The sequence below is a fragment of the Oryx dammah genome, unplaced genomic scaffold (genome assembly GCF_014754425.2).
Source record: "Oryx dammah isolate SB20612 unplaced genomic scaffold, SCBI_Odam_1.1 HiC_scaffold_12, whole genome shotgun sequence".
In the NCBI taxonomy this organism is placed as follows: domain Eukaryota; kingdom Metazoa; phylum Chordata; class Mammalia; order Artiodactyla; family Bovidae; genus Oryx; species Oryx dammah.
The window spans coordinates 67,352,559-67,373,352 of NW_024070196.1; the positions used below are offsets into that span (position 1 = coordinate 67,352,559).

Sequence of the window (20,794 nt, forward strand, 5' to 3'; positions counted from 1 at the left end):
GTGTATATAACTCTTGACGAGATTAAAACCCTTCCAAAGTGGAATAGGAGGTAACCATCAACTTTGGGGATGGTGCCTGGCTTTGTACTAGGTTCCTATAATGCATCATTTATTTGAATCCTCTAGTAGCCTTTAGAGATACTATCATACCCCTTTGAGGTGGGCAAATAAGGTATTTTGAGATGAGGAAATGAGTGGTATTTTATGCCCAAGATCACCCAGCTAAATGGGTGGCAGAGTTGAACTCAGGGAGTCTTGAGTCTTAAAAAATGCTCTTAATCTCTGTAGTATCAATAGCCGTATTGGTACTTAATAGCATGTCCTTCTGTAACAAGATGTTATGGCAAAACGGTTAAGTGTTCTAGCTCTACCATTTATTAGCTGTAATATTGGTCAGTTAGGCTGAAGAAACTGTCTCAAGTATAGTTACTGGTCAGAGTGTATTACTTAGGGCAGGCAGCCAAGAACTGAAGCGGTAATTAAGGGGGAAAGGCCTTCATTTACTGTAAAAAGTGGCTCGGTGAAGTTGGATAAATCACTACCATGGCAGTGAAACACCTGGAAAGAACAATAAGACTTGAAAAGTTCAAGAAACATTCAAAGAACAAAGACACTGCATTGTACTTTTTAATTGGACCGGTAGTTTTAAATAAATGGAGAAAGCACCTTCCAAAAGTTACACTAGCACGAAAAGATTTCATCAAGCATTTACATAGTTGTCTGTAATTTTACAAAAGATTCCTGATCTTTACTTGAACTGTACATGAGGGAAAAGGAGCCCCCCCTCAGGTAGGTATTCTGCTTGCAGAAGCAAACTAAAGGACCTAAAATTGGAGGCAAGCCTGGGATGCTGAGAAGGGAAAAGAGAAATTGATAAAGGACCATTCGTTACCTCCGTGTCTGAAACACTTTTCACGTGACCCTTGTGTAAGTACTTCAGGGCTAACCACCGCCCTTAAGATAAACGTACACCCTCAGAAGCTGTAATTCTGGATCATAGTCATGTATCTACGTACCCTGGACCACTAAAGGTCAAAAGACAATACTTGGGGTGACCTAGGAGGCTTGAACAAATACTTTAGAGGAATTCTCTAGGACCACACCCCCTCTACTTTGGCTTTTCGGATGAAGCACAGGCCTTTGTGCTGTCCTCCAGGCAGTGTCCCAGTCAAGAGCATCAGTACTGGATCACTCCTTAGACACTAATCAGCTGGGGAAAGAGTTCACTGGCAAAAGGGTCCTCCCAAGAATGGTCTGCATCAAGCAGGGAGGACATGTCGCTCAAGGGAGAAGGGGAACCCTCATAGCTACAGTCACTGTAAGCATCCAGCAGGCAGGAAGATGGCTTCAGGCAGTTGCTGGTTGAAAGCAGATCTGAGATACCCAGCTCTGGAATGAAGTCATCTTCTACAAGTTCTTCCTTCACTGAGACAGTGAATGCAGGATGATCTTTCTCTGAGGGGCTGAAAGGTGCTTCCTCTATTTTCACTACCACACTGGCTTCGCTCTCTGTCTCAGAAGGCATCTCTAAGACTAGGGGCTTTGTATATACGTGGTCAAAACGAATCAGTTCATTAATGGCTTCCAGCTTGGCTGATGACGTCCCCAGGGATGGAGAAGCGGAGGCCGGTAAGGAACTGGGTCCTTCTGGGTCCATTTCTGGGAGCTGCTCCAGGCTGGCAGACTCTGGGGAAGGACATCTGAGGAACATGACTGGGTCCAAGTTGAACAGAATGCCCAACAGGATATCAGACTAGAAAAGGAAAAATTAAATGGCATTCAACTGTTAAAGAGTACACTGAGAACTAACCTTAGTGCTAGGTTCCATAATGTAAACTAATCCTTACGCTATAGGATGATCTCTGGGACCCACCAGACCCACTCATGTACCCTTCACTGCATGTCCTAGACCACCTGGAAACAGGAAGGTAGTCAATGTTCAGCCCCAACGCAACCAAAACTGCACTGCCCTCATCTGTCTGGTTAGGGGTGTCAGGCATCACACAGATGGAACCGAGTAAACAGCTCTTTAGTAAAATCTGAGTAAGCCCTACCTCAGAGTCCGAAGAGTCAACACCATCAGAGTCCATGGGGAGATGTTCTGGAGGGGTGACAACTGGGCCTGCACCTGCTGCAGAGGTGCACGTAGTCTGAGTGCTGCGGACTCAGCAGACCCGGCCACCGGCCCCGCTCCATTCCCCTGCAAGGAAAGGTCTGTCAGTGAACAGCTCCAACAGCTGGGTGTCCCCCAGGGAAATGCTTGCCAGGAGGCTCTGATTCTCAACTTTTAAGAAAGCTAAAAAAACTTTGTTTTAAAAAAAAATTCATTTATTTTGGCTGTGCAAGGTCTGAGTTGAAAGCATGTGGGATCCAGTTCCTTGACCAGGGATCAAACCTGGGCCCCTGCATTGGGAGCACAGTCTTAGCCACTGGACCACCAGGGAAGTCCCTAGAAAATTGTTTTTTAGAGCTGAAATCTTTCCCTTACACATCTGTTGTTTCTTTTTTTGAGTCTTCCTTGAGGAAAAGAAACGGGAGGTAAGGCTAACTTTTATTTTCTGTACAATGAAATGTTTTTCTTCCTCAAGCTAAGATTCAGGGAGGACGGTTATTCTTTATTATTATCTTATTTATATTCTCAATAAGAGTAACATCCCTAGTAATAAAGTTCTGTAGTGAATTGAGGCCCAGAATCTTTTTGGATAGTGCTGTACTCAGACACTCAGTCATGTCCAACCTTTTACAACGGCATGGACTGTAGCCAGCAGGCTCTTCTATCCATGAAATTTTCCAAGCAAGAATACTGGAGTGGAAAGCCATTTCCTGCTCCAGGGAATCTTCCCAACCCAGGGGTCGAACCCATGTTATTATTTTTAAAGTTTGTTCTGAACATTACTTTTAGAGCAGAATGGCCAGTCAACCTCAGACCACTTATCTGTTATCACTGGATTTGCCATGATTCATAAATTAAAACCCACATATCACGCTTCCATCAGACAGGTGTGTCTATCACAACGAATCCCTTCTCTTATTCATATTCATCAAAGAGCTATTTTAATTTTAGTAGCATTCAAAGCCAGGTTTGACTGCCACTCTTATCCTGGTTCTCCTCAATGCTGGCACTGTAGACACGTCCGCTACCAGCATTTGTTAGTACTTGCTCTTAGATAGTCGTGTAACTTATTCCAGTTATTAGGACTTAGTACTATTCACTACACCCTTGAAAAATGAATATCCTTAAAGAAAGAGGTCACGTCACTTAAAACCAGTTCTTACATATGGCACCAAATAAAGGACATAACTCACCTTGATCTCTGCTTCCTCTTCAGTCATTAGGGCATCCATCCCCAACCGCTGTCTTAACTCCTGATTCTCAACTACAAGGCCATGAGTTTTCTCTCGTAAAAGCTGATTTTCTAACAAAAGTTTTTGGTTCTGTAAGAAAGTTCAGAAGAGGCTATTAAAACATCTCATTCTTTCACTTTAAGAACACACCTGCCAGCGTTTCACTACAGCAGGTTTTCTTTCCTTCTGGATGTTTTGGAAAACTCTATGCTCACACAGTTGTTCATAATACATATTAAAAGGCAAGGTCATAAATATAAAAAATAAGTTATTTAAGAAGTGCCATTACATGAGGGTCACATATAACAAAATGCCTCCAACTATTAATAGAGACCTCAGCAAAGAGTGACTAGTGGCTTTAATCTAGATGTGATGGTTTAAAAAAATCCTATCTTGAACTGGCAGGTAATAATAAAAGTGGTAGTGGTGAGCTATAAAATTAACACGTTTTAAAAAAAAGAACACCACAAATACTCTTTATGTATTCAAGATGTATAACCGGCAACAAGTGGGCCCAAGAAGGGGAAGGGAACCGTTGGTGGACTAAATCAGGAAAATTTAAGCAATGATTTCCTATCAGCTTTTACTAATTTTTTAGTACTAACTGATAAAACATTGTTCTAATGCTGTAATTCACCAACAATCGATTTAGATTGATCTAGCACCAAATACCAAAGGGTCAATCACTTCTGTTCTCATCAAGCTTCACCACTTAACTACCTATCTACCCTAACTTAGATTCGCTTAACTTTTAACAATACATCCAACTGTATTCTAAAGGAGATGAAACAACCATTCACCAGGGAAAGCTACACAATGGATGTAAGATAGTGTTTGGCCTTAAGTATGTTTACCTCTTCTTCCAAATCTACCACTTGCTGCTCCAGCTCACTCATTCGAGCTTTCTTTCGGTCTCTGGCAGTCTGAGCCGCTACCCTGTTTTTCAGTTTCCTGAGAACAGAAAGAGACACAGCACACTAAATCATCTCAAACCTTATTTATATTTGACAACTTGGCCAGCTGGTACTTTCACTTTAATTTACAGTATAGAGTAATGGTAAAATACACTTCAGGCTCCTCCCCTCAATAAAACAAAACCAAAAAAAAAAAATCAGCCTTCTGTGGATCTAGCTAGCAGACCTACCCATCCTCCCCCCGTATTGCGTCACCCACCTCAGCCTCATCCCCGCCACAGCACACGCTGGACACAAATATTATTCATTTTGCATCATAAGATATTTTCTCCTCCCCTATTTCCCGCTGCTTCCTGATTACAGTCCCCTCAAAAAGGATCCAACCAGGACTGATTAAACCTAGCGAAGCCTGCAATCGCGCTACTGCAGCAGATAACGTAACCACCACCTAACTCCAAAGAGAGAGAGGCTGATGCGACTTTCCTCCTGGTGCTTTCAGCCTAGGCCCATGTCTGCTCCAGGGGGCACTTCATAAATCACAAAAAGTACACTGATCATAAAAGAACGAACATTTACGAAGGACTAAGAACTAGGCATTTCTCCACCGCCCCAGCGACCTCGGGAAGTAGATAAACCACTTTTAGGGACGCAGAGACTGACTGAGGAGCCTCATAGTGCGTACAGCCCCTTCAACAGCTGGCATTTCAGCTCCGTGAGCCTCCAAAAAGGTTTAAGGTAAACCCATGGCTCCACGTCACAGCCCAAGTTCAGAAAAGCTGAACCCAGGGGTCTGTGGTCACACAGCTAGAGGGCCTGGAACCCAGGTGCCAGCGTACCCTGCTCTGGTCATCTCTAACGAGACAGAAACCAAAGAAATAAAAAAAGGCCTGCGCTGCCCTGGACTCCACCTAGCGCAATGGATCGGCCAGTCCAGACTTCCTGCCCTGCCCCGCCCCGCCCTGCGCCGCGCCACGCTGGCACCGGACCGGCCAGACACCGGCGCCCGAACGCTGCAGGCGGTCAGCGCGGCCCCAGGCCCCTGTCCCGCCTTCGATTTCGGCCCCCAAAGCCCCGACCCTCGCCCACCTCCGCAGCGCCTTCTCTTCGGGGCTCAGGTGCGTGAGGCGCTGTCGCTTGCGCGCCTGGGGCGGACCCCCGTTCGCCCCCTCCGGGCTGGCCCCTTGCTGGCCCGGCACCATGACCGGCAGAGCCCGGCCAGCCGGGGCTCCGGCGGCAGCAGCTGGCTGGCCGGACAGCAGCAGTACTTTAGGGGCCCCGGCGGCCGGGCTCTGCGCGGGTGCAACCACCACCATGGCCGGAGCGTGTCTACGCCAGTGCGCGCCGCCGCTGCCCAGTGGGCCGGCCCCGCCGGGCCCAGCCTTTCTACGATCGTGGCCCTTCTCGATTGGCTAGGGCCTCGTGACGCAAGCCTACCTCTGCGCCCATTGGCCCTGAGGATCCGGAGGGGGCGGGGCCAGGGCGTCCAGCGTGGCCACCGCGGTCTTGCGCAGGGGGCGCCCGAGCCTTTCGCGCGGGGGCCACAGGCAGAAGTCTCAGAGCAGGTGCGGGGCCCCTGAGAGCAGGGTGGTGGTTGGGGCCCGAGCTCTTGAGGAAGGTCCGGAACCAGGCAGAGTTTCCTCAATAAATGGATTCCCCACCCCTATGCTGAGGGAGAGGTTAATTCGAAACCGCGAGGTTTCCAGAACGAGGAATTTTGACGGAGATTTTTATCCCCGCCTGAGAGAATTGTATCTTGTGCGCCACTTCGGGCCCGGAGCTGAGTGGAAAATCCAAAGGGTAGCACGAATCGGGCCTTGGGTTAGGAAAAAAATAGCCTGCAGAGAAATTCCGCGAAATAAGTCCTTAGGAAGTGAGTCGCCCGTTTCAAAACTAGATTTACCTCATAGAGAAGGTTTAATAAACCATAGGTGATGTTCTCTCAGAATGGCGGGAGTGCCTGTAATTTCGTTTCTCTTTGCCTCTCTAAACTTTCAGCTATAAGCGTGTATTTATTTAAGAAAAGAAAAAAACAATTGTGTATAAAAGATGGGAGATTCAGAGCTCCTGCCTGCCGTTACGGCGCAAAGGGAGTGGGGGTGGGGTACTTGTGAAAGAGGGGCCTCCGAACTGTAGCCGGGGGCCAGTTTAGACACAGGAATATTAAAATGGAGAAACCTGAGGAAACACCCTCACAGGCATTTTCACTTTTTCGAAGCAAATTATAAAATGTTAAGTTCCCTGGAATCACGAAGCAACCCTTTCTCTACATTGTTGTTTCCTCTGTGCTTAGCACTGTTTTAGGTTCTTAGGGATGTTGTTCCACTGTTTTGTGACCCCATGGACTGTAATCTGCCAGGCTCCCCTGTCCGTGGGATTTCCCAGGCAACAATAACTGGAGTGGGTCGGCATTTCCTTTAGGAGATCTTCCCAACCTAAGGGTGGAACCTAAATATCCTGCATTGGCAGGTGGATTCCTTACCACTGAGCCACCAGAGAAAGCCCTTAAGGGACCCAGAAGTGAGTGAATCTCTGGTGGTTGGAAGATAGGCAAAGAGTGAAAGAATGCTTCCAGGTAATTCTTCGGTGTTATTAAGTCAGACTAACTTTTCAGTTATCTTTTGGTGGTGAGAAAACAAGTTGGGAAGAAGGAATGAATGAAAATTCAATCTCTCAATATACAGGCCCCTTTAAGGCATGGTTTCGGTTATCCCCAGGGCTGGACTGTGAGTCTCCTAGTATTTTCTTCCTCCAAACCAGAGGAGTAAAATCAGTGACTTTATTTAAACTGAGTCGGCCCACCTCAGAGTGTCCTGAGCACAGGCTGCTTCCTTTGAGTGGAAAGGAGATGGGAGCTGATCAGAGAACAGGACAAAGCAGCCAGCCTCCCTTTTAACCTCCTCAGCCTTGAGCTAACTGGGTCAAGTGCATGCAGGGGTAGGACTCACTCCTGGCCCTGAAACATTTGGGGAAAATTCTTTGCAATGCTTTCTGGTGGAGACATACATGTTCCTGTTAAAGGACCTTGGAAAGCCATAAGAGGTTCTGAGAAAAGCCATGTAAATGTCATGAAGACTTTTAAGTTAATATTTGTGAAGACCAAAAGAATGTCTGGCACTGTGTAAGAAATCTCAAGATTTCTTTAAAATTTCTTTAAAAGAAATTTAAATCATTTAGACTTAAAATGCATGAGGATTTTATCAGTCCAGCATGGTGTAAATAAGTAACCATATGGAAAAGGTACAAGAGCTGGGGCAGAGGAGGAAAGGAGGATTGCATTTTAGTCTTGGTCAATGGGGTAGAAATAGAATGTTGAAACTAACTCTCCCAGCTTTGTTTTCAAGGCCCTTTAAAAAAAATCTTTTTGATAAACACGTTAAATCATACTCAAAACCAGTCACTGGACCCAGTGCTGATTGCTGTCTGTGGAATCATGAACACTCTTGTCCAAACCTTTGAACAGTAATAATTCTTGTATCAGATGCCATTAATATTTTAAAACAAGGCACTTGTTTTAAGAGCTCTAAAATTTACAAAATACAAAGTTCTTAGTCTTTGTGAAATGCAAGAAAGAGTAGAACATTCAGTTCCGTTCAGTCGCTCAGTCGCGTCTGACTCTTTGTGACCCCATGGGCTGCAACACACCAGGCTTCCCTGTCCATCACCAACTCCCGGAGCTTGCTCAAACTTACGTCCATCGAGTCGGTGATGCTGTCCAACCATCTCATCCTCCTTCATCCCCTTCTCCTCTTAATTTAGAACGTTAAGTCTAAATAAATGTCAATGCAAAAAAAAAAAAAAACACCAAAACAACTCAGAAGCAATTTGAAGCTAAAATTCAAGAACTGCTCTATCTACTACGGGAACCACTGACCACAGGTGGCAATCGATTCTTTTTTTTTTTTTTTAATCTTTATTTATTTGGCTGCACCAGGTCTTAAACCTAATCCTAGAGTCATAGTTGTGGCATGCAAACTCTTAGTTGCATCATATAGGATCTAGTTTCCTAACCAGGGAACAAACCCAGGCCCCCTGAATTAGGAGCACTGAGTCTTAGCCACTGGACCACCAGGGAAGTTCCTGCCTATTTATTCTTTTTCCCACCTCTCTTTTTCACAGTCTCCATTGTAACACTCTACACTCGTGCTTAATCTTCCCAAGGTGTACTGCCCTGAGGTAGAAAAATCTCTGGGGCTCGAAACAAAGAGACCTATCAAGCTACTAGTGATGAGACTGGAGAAGGAAATGGCTTTCATCACCGAGTATCAAACGCCTTTCCAGCTCCCTTGGTTCCACTCCTTTGTTAGAGACAAAACTGAGTTGTCAGCAGAGACCTCAATACCATAATTTTTAATGATAAACCATTATCATTGGCTTCTAACTCGAAAGATGTTCAGACAATTGAAGGGCATTGTTATAACCAAATATGCCTTCCTTACCTATCCATTTAGGTATACAAACAAAGTTTGGGGGCACTCTTTTAATGAAAAAAAAAGGGAATAAAGTTAATGCTGAATCCTGCCTCACTCTAGCAGTAAGTACTATTAATCCACTGATACATGATGGAAAGATAGATTTCCAATGTATTTTATTCTGAGTTTAATAATTACCAAAATTCGGAATATGTTGTTTTGATAAGGTTTATAAAATTGGTTATAATTTAAATTGTTACAGTAGCTCCATGCAGAATAATTTTTTATGGTTTGAAAAAAGCTTTAAAATACTTAAATATATGTATTTTTTGTCCAAGGTAGCCTTATTAGGTAATCAACAATAGACTTTTAAGCATAAAACTATGTTGCATTGAGATAAATCCCATAAGGAAAGTAGAATGGGCAGGAATACACAGAGTGATGCTGTGTTCTTCTCAGTGCATCTTATCAGGAGGCACAAGATGACCATTTGTCCCATAACTAGTGATGTTAATTCTTACCAATTGGTTACCATTGTACCCCCTGAAGTTAATTAGTCCTGGTACTTAATAAGAAAGATATTTATAGAAAGATATTTTAAGATTTCTAGCTATCCTGTTCCTCATTAGATTTTCACTCACAGTTCTAGGATCCATAGATGATTCTTCCTTAAATTAATTGTTACCACAGTGATTTCCTTTCTTTTTTTAAAAAAAAAAAGCTTTATGCCTGACTGCGCTGGGCCTTCGTTGGCTGTGCGCTGGTCTCAGTGTTTGGGCCTCTCATTGTGGTGGCTTCTCTTGTGTTGGAACACGAGCTTTTGGAAAGATGGGCTCAGTAGTTGTGGTGCATAAGCTTAGTTGCCCCAGTGGCATGTGGGGTCTTTTTGGGCCAGGGATTAAACCCGTGTCCCCTGCATTCCTAGGTGGATTCTTCAACTGACTAACCCTAACCACCAGGGAAGTCCCACAAGGCTTTCTTAGACTGCTAGTACAGATTGTTATTTAACTCTTTCATTGTTACCTGGCTTTCCATTTGTGTACATATTGTTATGTTTTTCCAACCGGATTTCAAAAACCTCATTAGAAACAGAAGCATGTGTTACACTTCTTTGTGTTTAGTATAGTGCTGAGTACACATTAGACATTCAATAAATATATTTTTAAATGGTTATTAAACTGTTAGGTTGTCTGCAATATGCTTTAAAAGACAGAACATCTTTTAAATTACTCTGGCAGATTGCTACATAATACCATTTTCTTGAAAGCAGAATTCAAGACAAAGCTGGTCTGTCTTAGACTCATTACTAAAGCCTAGAATGTGCTCCTTTTAAGGCACTAAGGCAATATTCCTAGTTATTTACGCAGCATCTATTCTATTTTTCTTCCTTATTAAAACTAATAATAACAATAGTTTTGTACAGGTTGCCTAACTGAAAACATTCAGCTTCCCAATTTCCTGGAAGCTCTGAGTAGATGTGGAATGAAGTTCAGGCCAGCGTATAAGTAGGCAGAGAGGATTCCGGGAAAGCTTGTTAAATGAAGACTCTGCTGGGAGGCCTTACACCTTTTGACTGTTGCCCCTTTCTCCCAGGCAATGCTGTGCCTGCAATGCTGATGGCAGTGGAAAGGTTGAGACAGTTCATCAGCCACCCTGCAAACATGAGGGAGGAAGCCACAAACTAAGGATGTCAGAGAGTAAAGACAGAAGGAGTCTGGGTTCCGGATGCCGTCACAGAGTGGTCATTTAGCCCTGACCCAGTTCTAGACTGCCCGCTTACAGATCCCAAGTTACATGTGACAAGTAGAATTATCATGGTGGCTGGGTTTTTATTATCTGCCATACAACAGAATCCTCACTTTTACAGGCACTTACTTACACGCTGCCCTAAGTCAGATTTTCCAAACACTGTCTTTGTTGTGCTTGTGAATGAGCTACTAGTACTGCTGAGGAAGAAGCATGCTGAAATAGAGTGACAGGAAGTAGGTGGATCCCAGAGACAAAGTTTTTATCAGTTCCCTTCCAATACCAGGAAAAGAAATGAGTCACTTAGCATTATAGCATCACTATTTTGTGGCCAGAAAAAAAAAAACAAACAAACAACCTGTAAGTTCTAAGGGGCAAAATAAGCATCTTAAAGCTACACTTTTCCAGCTTATCTGTCTGTCCCATACTTCAGTCCCATCATTCTTCTGGAATGTCCTTTTCCTCTCTCTGTTTAAACCGTGGTTTCCCAGCCTCATCATTAATGACATTTGGGGCTGAACAACCCTTTGCTGTGGGTGACGCGCTGTCCTGTGCATTGTGAAATCTTACCAGCATTCTATTCACTAGAGGCCAGTAGCACCCCACCCCCACTCTTGCCCATTAGGACAACCAAAATTGTCTCTGGACGTGATCAGTGCCCCTGGGAGCCGAGACCTCCCCCCTGCCCACCGTTAAGATCCACTGCTCTAAACTTGTGTCAAAAATCACCCCACTGTGCACCTGCATAGACTTCCAGCAACACTGCCTACGATCATCGGCAGTGCTGCCTACCTACCTAGATCTCCATGTTAAACTGTAAGCTCCCTGAAGGCGGGGACTACATCTGACTCATCTTTGTAATCTCCCTGTTCATTGACAAAACAGATATTAAAATGGCCCAGGACAATAATGGGAATAGATTTCAGGAATCCTGGCTCCTTGATACCATGATTTTGGCACTCACTGTTAAAGATGCCTGTGTCCTATGCCTTTGCTTGGTATCTTATTTTATAGGCACTCATGCTGTAGTCAAGAGACAGATTCTAGCAGAAAAGTGCTACATGGCTTATTGTTATAAACACCAATTAGATGGTAAAGGAGAGCAAAAAATTGTAAGACAACTTTTTATGGTCTCACAAAGAGAAATGAAAAATTCTTAAATGATAAGGGAAAGAGTGAAAAGCCAAAGTCTATATATACTATTTTTGTTTCCTTAATGGAATCAAAGTTGTATTTTAGTCAGAAAGTGCTATGTACACCCCTCTTCCAGTTCCGCTTCCCCCTAATATTGTCCTTTTACATGACTGTGGTCCATTTGCCACAGCTAAGAAACTGACCTGAAAGCACAGGGATTCATTACCCATGAGAAATGGATGAAGTCGTTTGGTTTGCTAGGACTAGTGATTCTAATGCTTTTAATTTCATGAGTATGTGTTTAAAGGCAGACATTTTTGAACCATTTGAGTAACAAGACACCAACATGTGGGCAGGAAGTCCTCCTGGTGGTGCTGGCGGATGCTTCCTTCAATCCTGCGGGCTGCCCACCCCTTTCTGGAGAAGAGTTGCAACACTTCCTGAAGTTCATTTGTGTGTATTAGGCCTCTAAGAAATTCAATACTCCTTCGGCTTCTGCAAAACGCTGCCGTTCATTTGCTCAGTAAATTAAACAGAGCCTGAAAGGGCGCAGACAGTAACAAAAGGAAAAGTTTTGTTTGAAAAGTGAAAAGATATTACATGACTCTCTTTTACAGTTGGCATTGACCCAGAGCAGTAAATGGCTCAACGTTTGTTTTTGTATTTTTTGAAGAAAGTACAGACTCTCCATTGTCAGTACCTTTATTGACACCAAGGTTCAAAGGCAGTAGGAGGAGCAAGTTTTATCTTTTACTTGAAAGAAGTTTCAGTGGGGCAGGTGCCCTTCATTAGTCCTAAGAAAATAAATATCAATGTGCTGGTTGTGAATTTTTTTTAATAGACTTTTTTTGGGTATAATTTTAGATCAACAGAAAAGTTACAAGGCCAATAGAATTCCCTTATGCCACCCTCCACCCCCACTCCCCTACACAAACAGTTCTAGTTTCCCGTAATGTTATCAGCCTTTTTAGGTGGCACAGTGAAAAAGAATCCTCCCCCAAAACAGGAGACATAAGAGACGTGGGTTCAATCCCTGGGTTGGGAAGAGCCCCTGGAGTAGGAAATGGCAACCCACTCCTGTATTTTTGCCTGAAAAATTCTGTGGACAAAGGAGTCTGGCAGGCTACAGTCCATGGGGTCACAAAGAGCTGGACACTACTGAGCACACACATACAATGTTTTCAGCCTACACTACCATTGTTACATTTGTCAAAATTCAGAAACCAATACTGACACGGTGCGATTAACTAAACTCTAGACCTTATTTGGATTTCAACAGTTTCTCCCTTACTTTCTGTTTTCTGTTCTAGGATCCTGCCTTGGTTTTGATTGCTTAGCTTTCATATGGTATATCTGTTTTTGCAAAATGTTTCATGAATAATTTCAGTAAGTGATATTTATCTGCAGTGCTGGATTCAACTAAACTCAACCTTCCCAGACACATACATACCGTGAGGCTGACTCTAAAATAATAGCAACTGAATCCCTCCCTCTGTGGTGAGATGGCCTTGCCTTTAGGTGATGCTGTGAGTTTTATCCTGACCCGGCTCATAGGAGACAAGATTTCTTGAGAATGGCCCAGGGACTTTCAATATTTAAAAAAAAAAAATCTTCCTGTCTTTTATTTATAGCTGACTTTGTACATCTAATATTCCTGTGGGGAAAGACAGCGAGCTGTACATTTTCTGTTCTCTCATAAACTTTTTTTCATGAAAACATCCAGGATTTATGCAGCTCCAAGAATCAGCTGGGTAGAATATAGACCAAACTCTGGTTTGGTGAATAAAGGAAATACAAAAAGAGAAAAGCTTTGGAAGCAGAGGACGAGAATTACGATTGCCTCCGAGAATATTAGAACGGAGACCATACATCTTCCATTTCCAGACCCTGTAAGGACAGTCCTTCCAACCTGGGGGCTGGAGGCCTGGGCTAGCGACATAGACAGATGGAGATCGGGCAGGGTTTCAGCTCTAACACATACTAGTTAGGTAACCCTGGACAAGTTACTTGACCTCTCTGAGCTTCAATTTCCCTGTTAGGAAAATGAGAATCAAGTGTCGACCAAGATAATACGTTAGACACAGCTCATGACGTAGAGAAAGCATCACAATTCATATTAGGTATTACTCTCACCAAGGGTCATCCACCTTCATACCATGTGTCATTCCCACACTCTTTCTAGTTTCACACAATTCTCATCCTTCCTTCTATCTTTTCATATCTGGTAGCCAGGAGTTTTGACAGGTCCCAGAAGGCCAAGTTGAGCAATGGTGGGTCCAAGTCTTTAAAATATGTCTGAATATAAAATTTGATCACTGATTACATGCAGAAAAGTGCCCATGAAGGCCGACCATAGTGATGGATGACGTGTAGGAGAGGCGTCATGGGATGGACACCGGGTGAGTTTTCCCCAGCTTCGCCCTCCCCCAACAAGAGGACAAAAGGCCCACGTTTCCCTGGGGTGGGCTGGACCTGGCCACAGGCTGCTGACAACCGGTTCTGTCTGTGTGACCTAGGACAACATTCCCAGCAGAGAACTGCCAACATTGCCTCGGTACACAGACCTGTGACCTCCAGTGAGATTCTGGGGTGGGGCCTGGATGATGTCATACCTGGGGCTGGGGGGCTCGTGGGAGTTGCTCTGCACAGAACAGCTGAGCAAGGCTGCAGGATCTGGGGAGGAAGAGGTTGAGATCTCCAGTTTTTTAAAAAGGGACCCTGTTGGCACCTTCCTGGCTGTCCAGTGGTTAGCTCCAAGCTTTCACTGCGGAGGGCCTGGGTTCAATCCCTGGTCAGAGAACTAGGATCTCACAGGTCACAAGGCGCAGCCAGAAAAAAAAGTGGGGGACCCTGTTGTTTTTTACTAAACAGAATCATTTTGTGTTTGAAAATGAGTTGTGTTTTTCAACCTAGAGTTCCAGAATTATAGAGTTTATTACAATCCTTAGGACCCACAACACGTTTCTTAAAAGCCCTTGTCACGGTCTGTGCCTGCGTGGGAGCCAGAGGTGGGGGACCGACCGCTAAACTTGAACAGCACAGGGTGGGGGTCAGTGCTTGGGCTCTGCTGGGGGACCAGGAATACACCATGGATCTCTTCAAGAGCTTTTTTTTCATTGTTGTTGTCTGTTTCTGTTTTAAATTATTTGTTTATTTTTGGCTGTCCTGAGTCTTCATTGCTGTGCAGGCTTTCCTCTAGTTTTGGAATAATCTCAGGGGCTATATTCTCTAGTGGTGGTATGCGGGCTTCCCACTGTGACACGTGGACTCGGCAGTTGCAGCTCCGGGCTCTGGAGCACAGGCTAAGTAGCTGTGACACACGGGCTTATGAGCTCCGCAGCACGTGGGATCTTTTTGGATCAGGGATCCCAACTTGCATCTCCTGCATTGGCAGGTGAATTCTTTACCACTGGGCCCCCTGGGAAGCCCTGTTGTTGTCTGTTTTTACTAGAAAAGACAGGCAGGCATGTGCATGAAAGCAACCTAACAGTGCCTGAGTGCCTGGAACACAGGAAGGAACTTGTTGCGTTCAGGTCCAGGCTCCAAAGCAAAGGCCCAGTCTGAGCCCCTTCACTTCACCGGGGCGGCCCTGTCTTGGAATCTGAAGGAAACTGACATCAGCAGAGATAACCCCCCGTTTGAGCTCTTCACGCCCACAAACAGCCTCCTCGGCACTAGATAACAGAACGCTAGTGACTGGAGCGCCCACCCGCCAGCCTCAGACTCCCACCCAGGGCAGCGCTGTCCAGGAACAGGCACTGCCGCAGGAGGAATGAGTGCAGGCTCTCGGACATCCCACAGCCACATGCCAGGGGTCCTTCAGATTCACCTTCCAGGTGATCAGGTGACTTTACAAGTCAAAGGACCTCTGAATGAGTTTACTTTCCAGAACAGAGAAAGGGGTAGAGAAGATAGCCACCCTGGGCACAGCTTTGGATGAAAATAAAATTTCTCAATTGATGTGTTTCATCAGTGTCTTGAAAAATCAACTTTGTTCAGGCTTGCAGGAAGTGTGTTGTCTACGTGTAATTTTAAACCTTTGGGGGGCAGAAATTGAAAACAGTTTTCTAAAGGGACACTCCTAATCTTGATCAGCAAATGTACCCCTACTCCTCCAGGGACCAGGACAAGAAGGAGGAGAACAGTTTGTACTGACTTGAGGTTCTCCTGAAAATTTCCATCCTTCACCTGTGCTCACCTATTTGCATTCAATAGTTGTGTTTTTTTTTTAAATTTCTGTTCCATGTGCAATGAACTGATATTTCCAACACTATGATTAGAGCCAGAAAAACCTTGATTTGGAGTCAGTCATTCATCCTGAGCACTGTGCTGCCTTTATCTTCTCACTGGGAGCAGAATCTAGAAGAGGAGAGAGATAATAAGTGACTAACGTTGTATAACTGTAAGCAACCCTTAGGAGCAGGACTGAGGAGCAAAGGCCTAACTCTGCAGGGCCATCAGAGAAGGCTTCCAAGAGGAGGTAGTATTCATGAGGCCTTGAAGGGGTGAGCAGGAGTTTGTGTAGGATTTAGCTTTACTTTTCCCCCTGCTCCTTCTCCCTGCTAGAGAAGCTAGATGCCACCTGGCCCCTGAGCTAGAACCTCAAGAAAGCAGTAATCGTTCATTCGGGGCTAAAAAAGACCTGAAACTAACACAACATATATTCAACCTTTGACACCTGCTACCGTTCCTGAGGCTGAGTGGATAAGAAGACGCTTCTGGATTTCGGTATACTTATTCCAACTCTCCTGAGACATCCTTTGTCCCTTTCTTACTCTCATCCTTAGCCTCCTTCAAGATTTCCTTGATATTTTCATTTTAACTAACAACTTTTCTTTAGAAATGGAGACAGGAGAGAAAGAGAGAGAGAAAAGATACCTTCCCATCCTCCCCACCCTTCCCTTGTTTGGCTTTCAATTCTGCGCAGTCACTCCCTCCCCAGTTCCTTACTGTGCTTCTCTCCTTAAAGGAGACAGAAAGGACTTTGGGGTATCTGAGTTCAGGGGGTGCTGTCCCTCTCCTGAGTCCCTTGGAGGAGTTATCCCTTGGGGTCAGGAGCCGGGTGGGAGCCTGGGGTTCTGGGATCTGCGTCTGTGCCCCCTCCCACCACCCTCCCCCGACCCCCCAGCTTTCCTCACTTTGCACAATGAGGTCGTTGACCTTTTCCGTTTCATCTTGTTTTCCCTCTATACCCTCCTTGGCTTGGCAACCACAAATCAACTGCTTCCTCCTTGGCATTTCTTATGTGCATCCCATTGAAATTAAAAACTCAAGAGGAAGAGGCCCCACAGACCTTGAAATGTTCAGCCTGCCTCCTGGCCTTGGCCTCTGGCTCGACTGGTCCCACCTGCTCTCCTGGGAGAGTGGGCAGCTGATGAAATCCAGAGGCCCCAAGACCTCCCTTCCAGTAAGTGCTCTTGTTTGCATATCCTGGTTGGAAAACAGGAACCGCCGGCTGGAAATCGATCAGGGAGGTAAAGTTACTGAATGAGTGGATGAGTGAGCCATAGCCAGCGGCCTTCCCCAGAAAGGCAGAATCTGCCGTCTCTTTTAACTGGTTAAAATCTTCCTTGTTTGTTTGCTCTCTACTTCTGAAAGTTTTCTTGGAACCCTCTTCCCAGAAGAACCCAGGTAGTGGGAAATCAGGGTCACAAAGAACAAGAAACCTCGATTGGGCCCTCCTAAGTCACAAAGCTCCCTCTATTTTCAAAGAAACCAGCATGAGGATGTGTGAAATAAGTCACTACTAGAACATGAGCGAACAATTACAGGATGTGAGCCAGGCATGGTGCATAACTCCCTAGCCTCTGCTCTCTTATCTCTGCAAGGTAGGAATCAGCTCTGTTTCTCAGAGGAGAACAATCAGGCTCTGAGAGGGTAAGCCGAAGGTCACGAAGTTGACCTGGGATTCAAACCTGCATCCCTGTGACTTCAGAGGTTGTCCAGCTTTCTGGAGGTTGCACAAGCGTAGAGAGGACCCAGGCCAGGCCCACTGCTTTTAGGACAAGACGCCTCTGAGGCGACCCCTGCCTTCGGTAATTTGCATGGTATGACACAGAAACTGAAAACCCAAGTCAAGGTGTCCGAAACCAGCAAAAGAAGGTTTCTTTCAGTCGCTGTTCCCGTCCACTGGTGGGGGTACAGATAGGGTGACATTTACTGTACAAACAGCAGCCTGGGAGCCAGGCAGAGCCCACACCTAGCTGAGTAAATAGCACCTGGAAGCCTCGAGGCAGGGCACCCAAGGTCCCTGGTGAGGCCTCCCTTTGAGAGGCAAACAGGAGAAGGTGCCTGTGGGCTGGGAGCCGGGAGCCCGGAGCGCTGGTCCTAGTGCTGCCTCGTGTACGTCTCTGCTCCTCACCTGGAAGTGAAGGAGATCAACACGGTGACACGGGGGTCTGGCTGCAGGGGTCAGTTTGCCGTGGGCAGACCTGCAGAGGGTTGAATCGAGCTGCCTGGGTTTAAGTGTGAACTTCACCACTCACACACTCTGTGACCCCAGACAAGTCTTTAACTTTTCAGAGCCTCTGTTTTCCCATTACTCATCTGAGAATAATTATAGGACCCATCTCACAAGGGTTTTCAAGGAATCACAGTCAGAAGGCACAGTAGGATTCTAGAATATTCCATCATGACCATGAGCGTCCTTTCCTTTGACTTTTTGTTGCTGTTGTCAGGGACATTGAGATTCAATTCAAACAAAAGTTAACAAACTTACTAGACAGTTAACCTCTTAGAGTTCAAGCTTAGTTCAGTGCTGGTATCTAGTTGGGAATTATTAGTGATTCCTTAATTCTGCAAATATTCAGTGAATGCTTGGAACCTGAAAAGGCTCTTTATTAGTTCTCTGGATGATACACGGATATTAACATGGGGACCTTTTCTGTCCAAGAGGAGACACACACAAATGTCTATGACACAGAAGTAACAGCAGTCCAGTGGTTAAGAATCAGCCTGCCAGTGCAGGGGATGCAGGTTAGATCCCTGGTCCGGGAAGAGCCCACGTGCCACTGGACAACAAAGAGCTGGACACGACTGAGCAACTAACACTGTGCCAAGCACCATCTTAGGCTTTAGGTGCTAAGCACATGATGGTGAACAAGAATCTGGTTAGAAAACATGAAAATTATCCAGAAATCCCCTGCAAAGAAAGACTGAGCAAGATCAATGGCAGAGCACGCCTAGAAGTCAGAAACCATCCCCATGATGACCATTTTAGATGAATTCTGAGTAGATACTGCTTAGCAGGTGGTCACAATTCTCCCAAACCGGCTGCTATTCTCGTATTTAAAACACCTGCTGCTGTTTCCAGGATGCTAACATTTACTTTGGTTTTTATGTCAGTGCCTTTTGTACAGAGAGCCAGCTGTGGAGCTTTACTTGTTTCAACATTGCCCCTGGACTGTGCTTTGTTGATAAGAAAATAAATCACCACTTGCCAAGATAGCACTGGAGCAGACTTTAAGACTGGTTGGAGCAGAAGCCTTCCCTCAAGAGGAAGAATAGTCTTTCTCTTCCTGGTTAGGAATGTTGTTCTTCTTCAAGGCTTGATCATCTGGAATGCCGTTCTTCTTCATGAGTTGATTGTCTGGCTTGATCTTCTGTCCTTCTGCTTTCTCTCTCTTGACGCTCTTTTTAGTAATCCCTCTCTACTTGTGGGATTTTTACAAGATGGTTGAGGATTGATGAGCCATAAAAAGTAAAGGTCAGACAGACAGCAGGTGATCAGTTGCCAGGTGCTGGGGTGGCAAAGGCCTGGAGAGTGCGAGCTTGTTGGGGGCGGGGTTTCCTTGGGGGGTGGCGGTTCCTGACCTTTTTGGCACCAGGGGCCAGTTTCGTGGAAGACCATTTTTCCACAGTCTGGGCAGGGGATGGTTTCAGGATTTCAAGGGCATGACATTTATTGTGCACTTTATTTCTATTCGTATTACATCAGCTCCACCTTAGATCATCAGGCATTAGATCCCGGAGGGTGTGGACCCCTGCTTTGGGGGTGGGGTAATGAAAATGTTTTAGAACTTGATAGAGGTGGTGCTTCCACCCCATGGTGAATGTCCATCGAATCTCACACTTTAAAATGATGCTTTTTATGCTCTGTGAACTTCACCCTACTCAAAAATGAAACAGAAGGTTAAAAAGCCAGATACAAAGGAACATGATCTATATGAATCGATTCGTCTGATGCTCAGGTACCGGCTCATCTGTGGTGACAGGAATCAGAACAGGGGTCATGTGCGGGGAGGAAAGGGTTGGAAAGACACACAAGGGAACTTTCTGGAATGATGGAAATTGTCTACATCTTGTTTTGGGGCAGTTGTTACAGAAAATATACAACTGTCCAAAAGTAATGAATTGTACACTAAGATCAGTGCACTTAATGATGTTAATATATCTCATTTAAAATTTCAAAAAAAGTTAATTAAAAAAAGAAAAGGTGGAGAATTCCCAGGTTGTCTAGTGGTTAGGACTCCGAACTTTCACTGGTGAGGGTCCAAGAGTTCAATCCCTGGTCGAAGAACTAAGATTGTGAAAGCTTAGTGATGGGGCCAAAAAAAAAAGCAGAGGACACAGCAGTATTTTTTTTTTTAATATCTATCTATTTATTTGGCTGCATCAGATCTTAGTTGCAGCCTATGAGATCTAGTTCCCTGATCAGGGATCGAACCCCAGGCCCCTTGCATTGGGAGTGCAGTGTCTTAGCCACTGGAACACCAGGGAAGTAACCCTGCCCCGACTCCAGCATTATTTGCTTTGACCGATTTGACACTCTTTCCTGGAGTCAGGTCATCCATTTTTAAAGGTGTTGCCTGGAAGAGCTGCTTGCTGGCGCTTCATTGCTTGTTTTATGAACACAGTTTTTGGAGGGGAGGAGGGTGCATTCTTACTCAGTTTTGGGCATGTGGCTTGTGCGCATACACAGTTTCACTTCGGAGAACTTTATGTGCTTTGAGCTAATGGAGCCTGGTCCTGAGCACCACAGCAGCCCTCTCTGGAGAGGGGCTTTGACAAGGTGGTCAGCAGCCTCGCTTGGCAGTCAGGTGCTCTGGGTTGGACCCTGCCTCAGCGGGATTGACTCTTGCCTCATCTATCTGTCTGGGCCAGTTGGTGGCTGTGTGATGCTGGACAAGTTGCTTAACCTCTCGAGGCATGACTTCCTCCTAGGGTGAAAGCAGGGATGATAACCGCCCTACCCCACCCCCAGCAGCACTGTCGCAAGTACTGAGTTGGCTGATGCCAGAGCCCCGG

General features: G+C 45.3%; 1 protein-coding gene across 1 annotated transcript; it reads right to left on the minus strand.

Moving 5' to 3' along the window:
- Positions 1 to 609: 609 nt before the first annotated feature.
- On the minus strand, positions 610 to 5,607 carry XBP1 (X-box binding protein 1). Its single transcript, XM_040251408.1, is given in 6 exon segments — positions 610 to 1,753; positions 2,055 to 2,138; positions 2,141 to 2,200; positions 3,307 to 3,435; positions 4,200 to 4,296; positions 5,346 to 5,607. Coding segments are annotated over 6 exon segments (1,155 nt in total). The 5' UTR covers positions 5,573 to 5,607; the 3' UTR covers positions 610 to 1,195.
- Between the last annotated feature and the right edge of the window lie 15,187 nt (positions 5,608 to 20,794).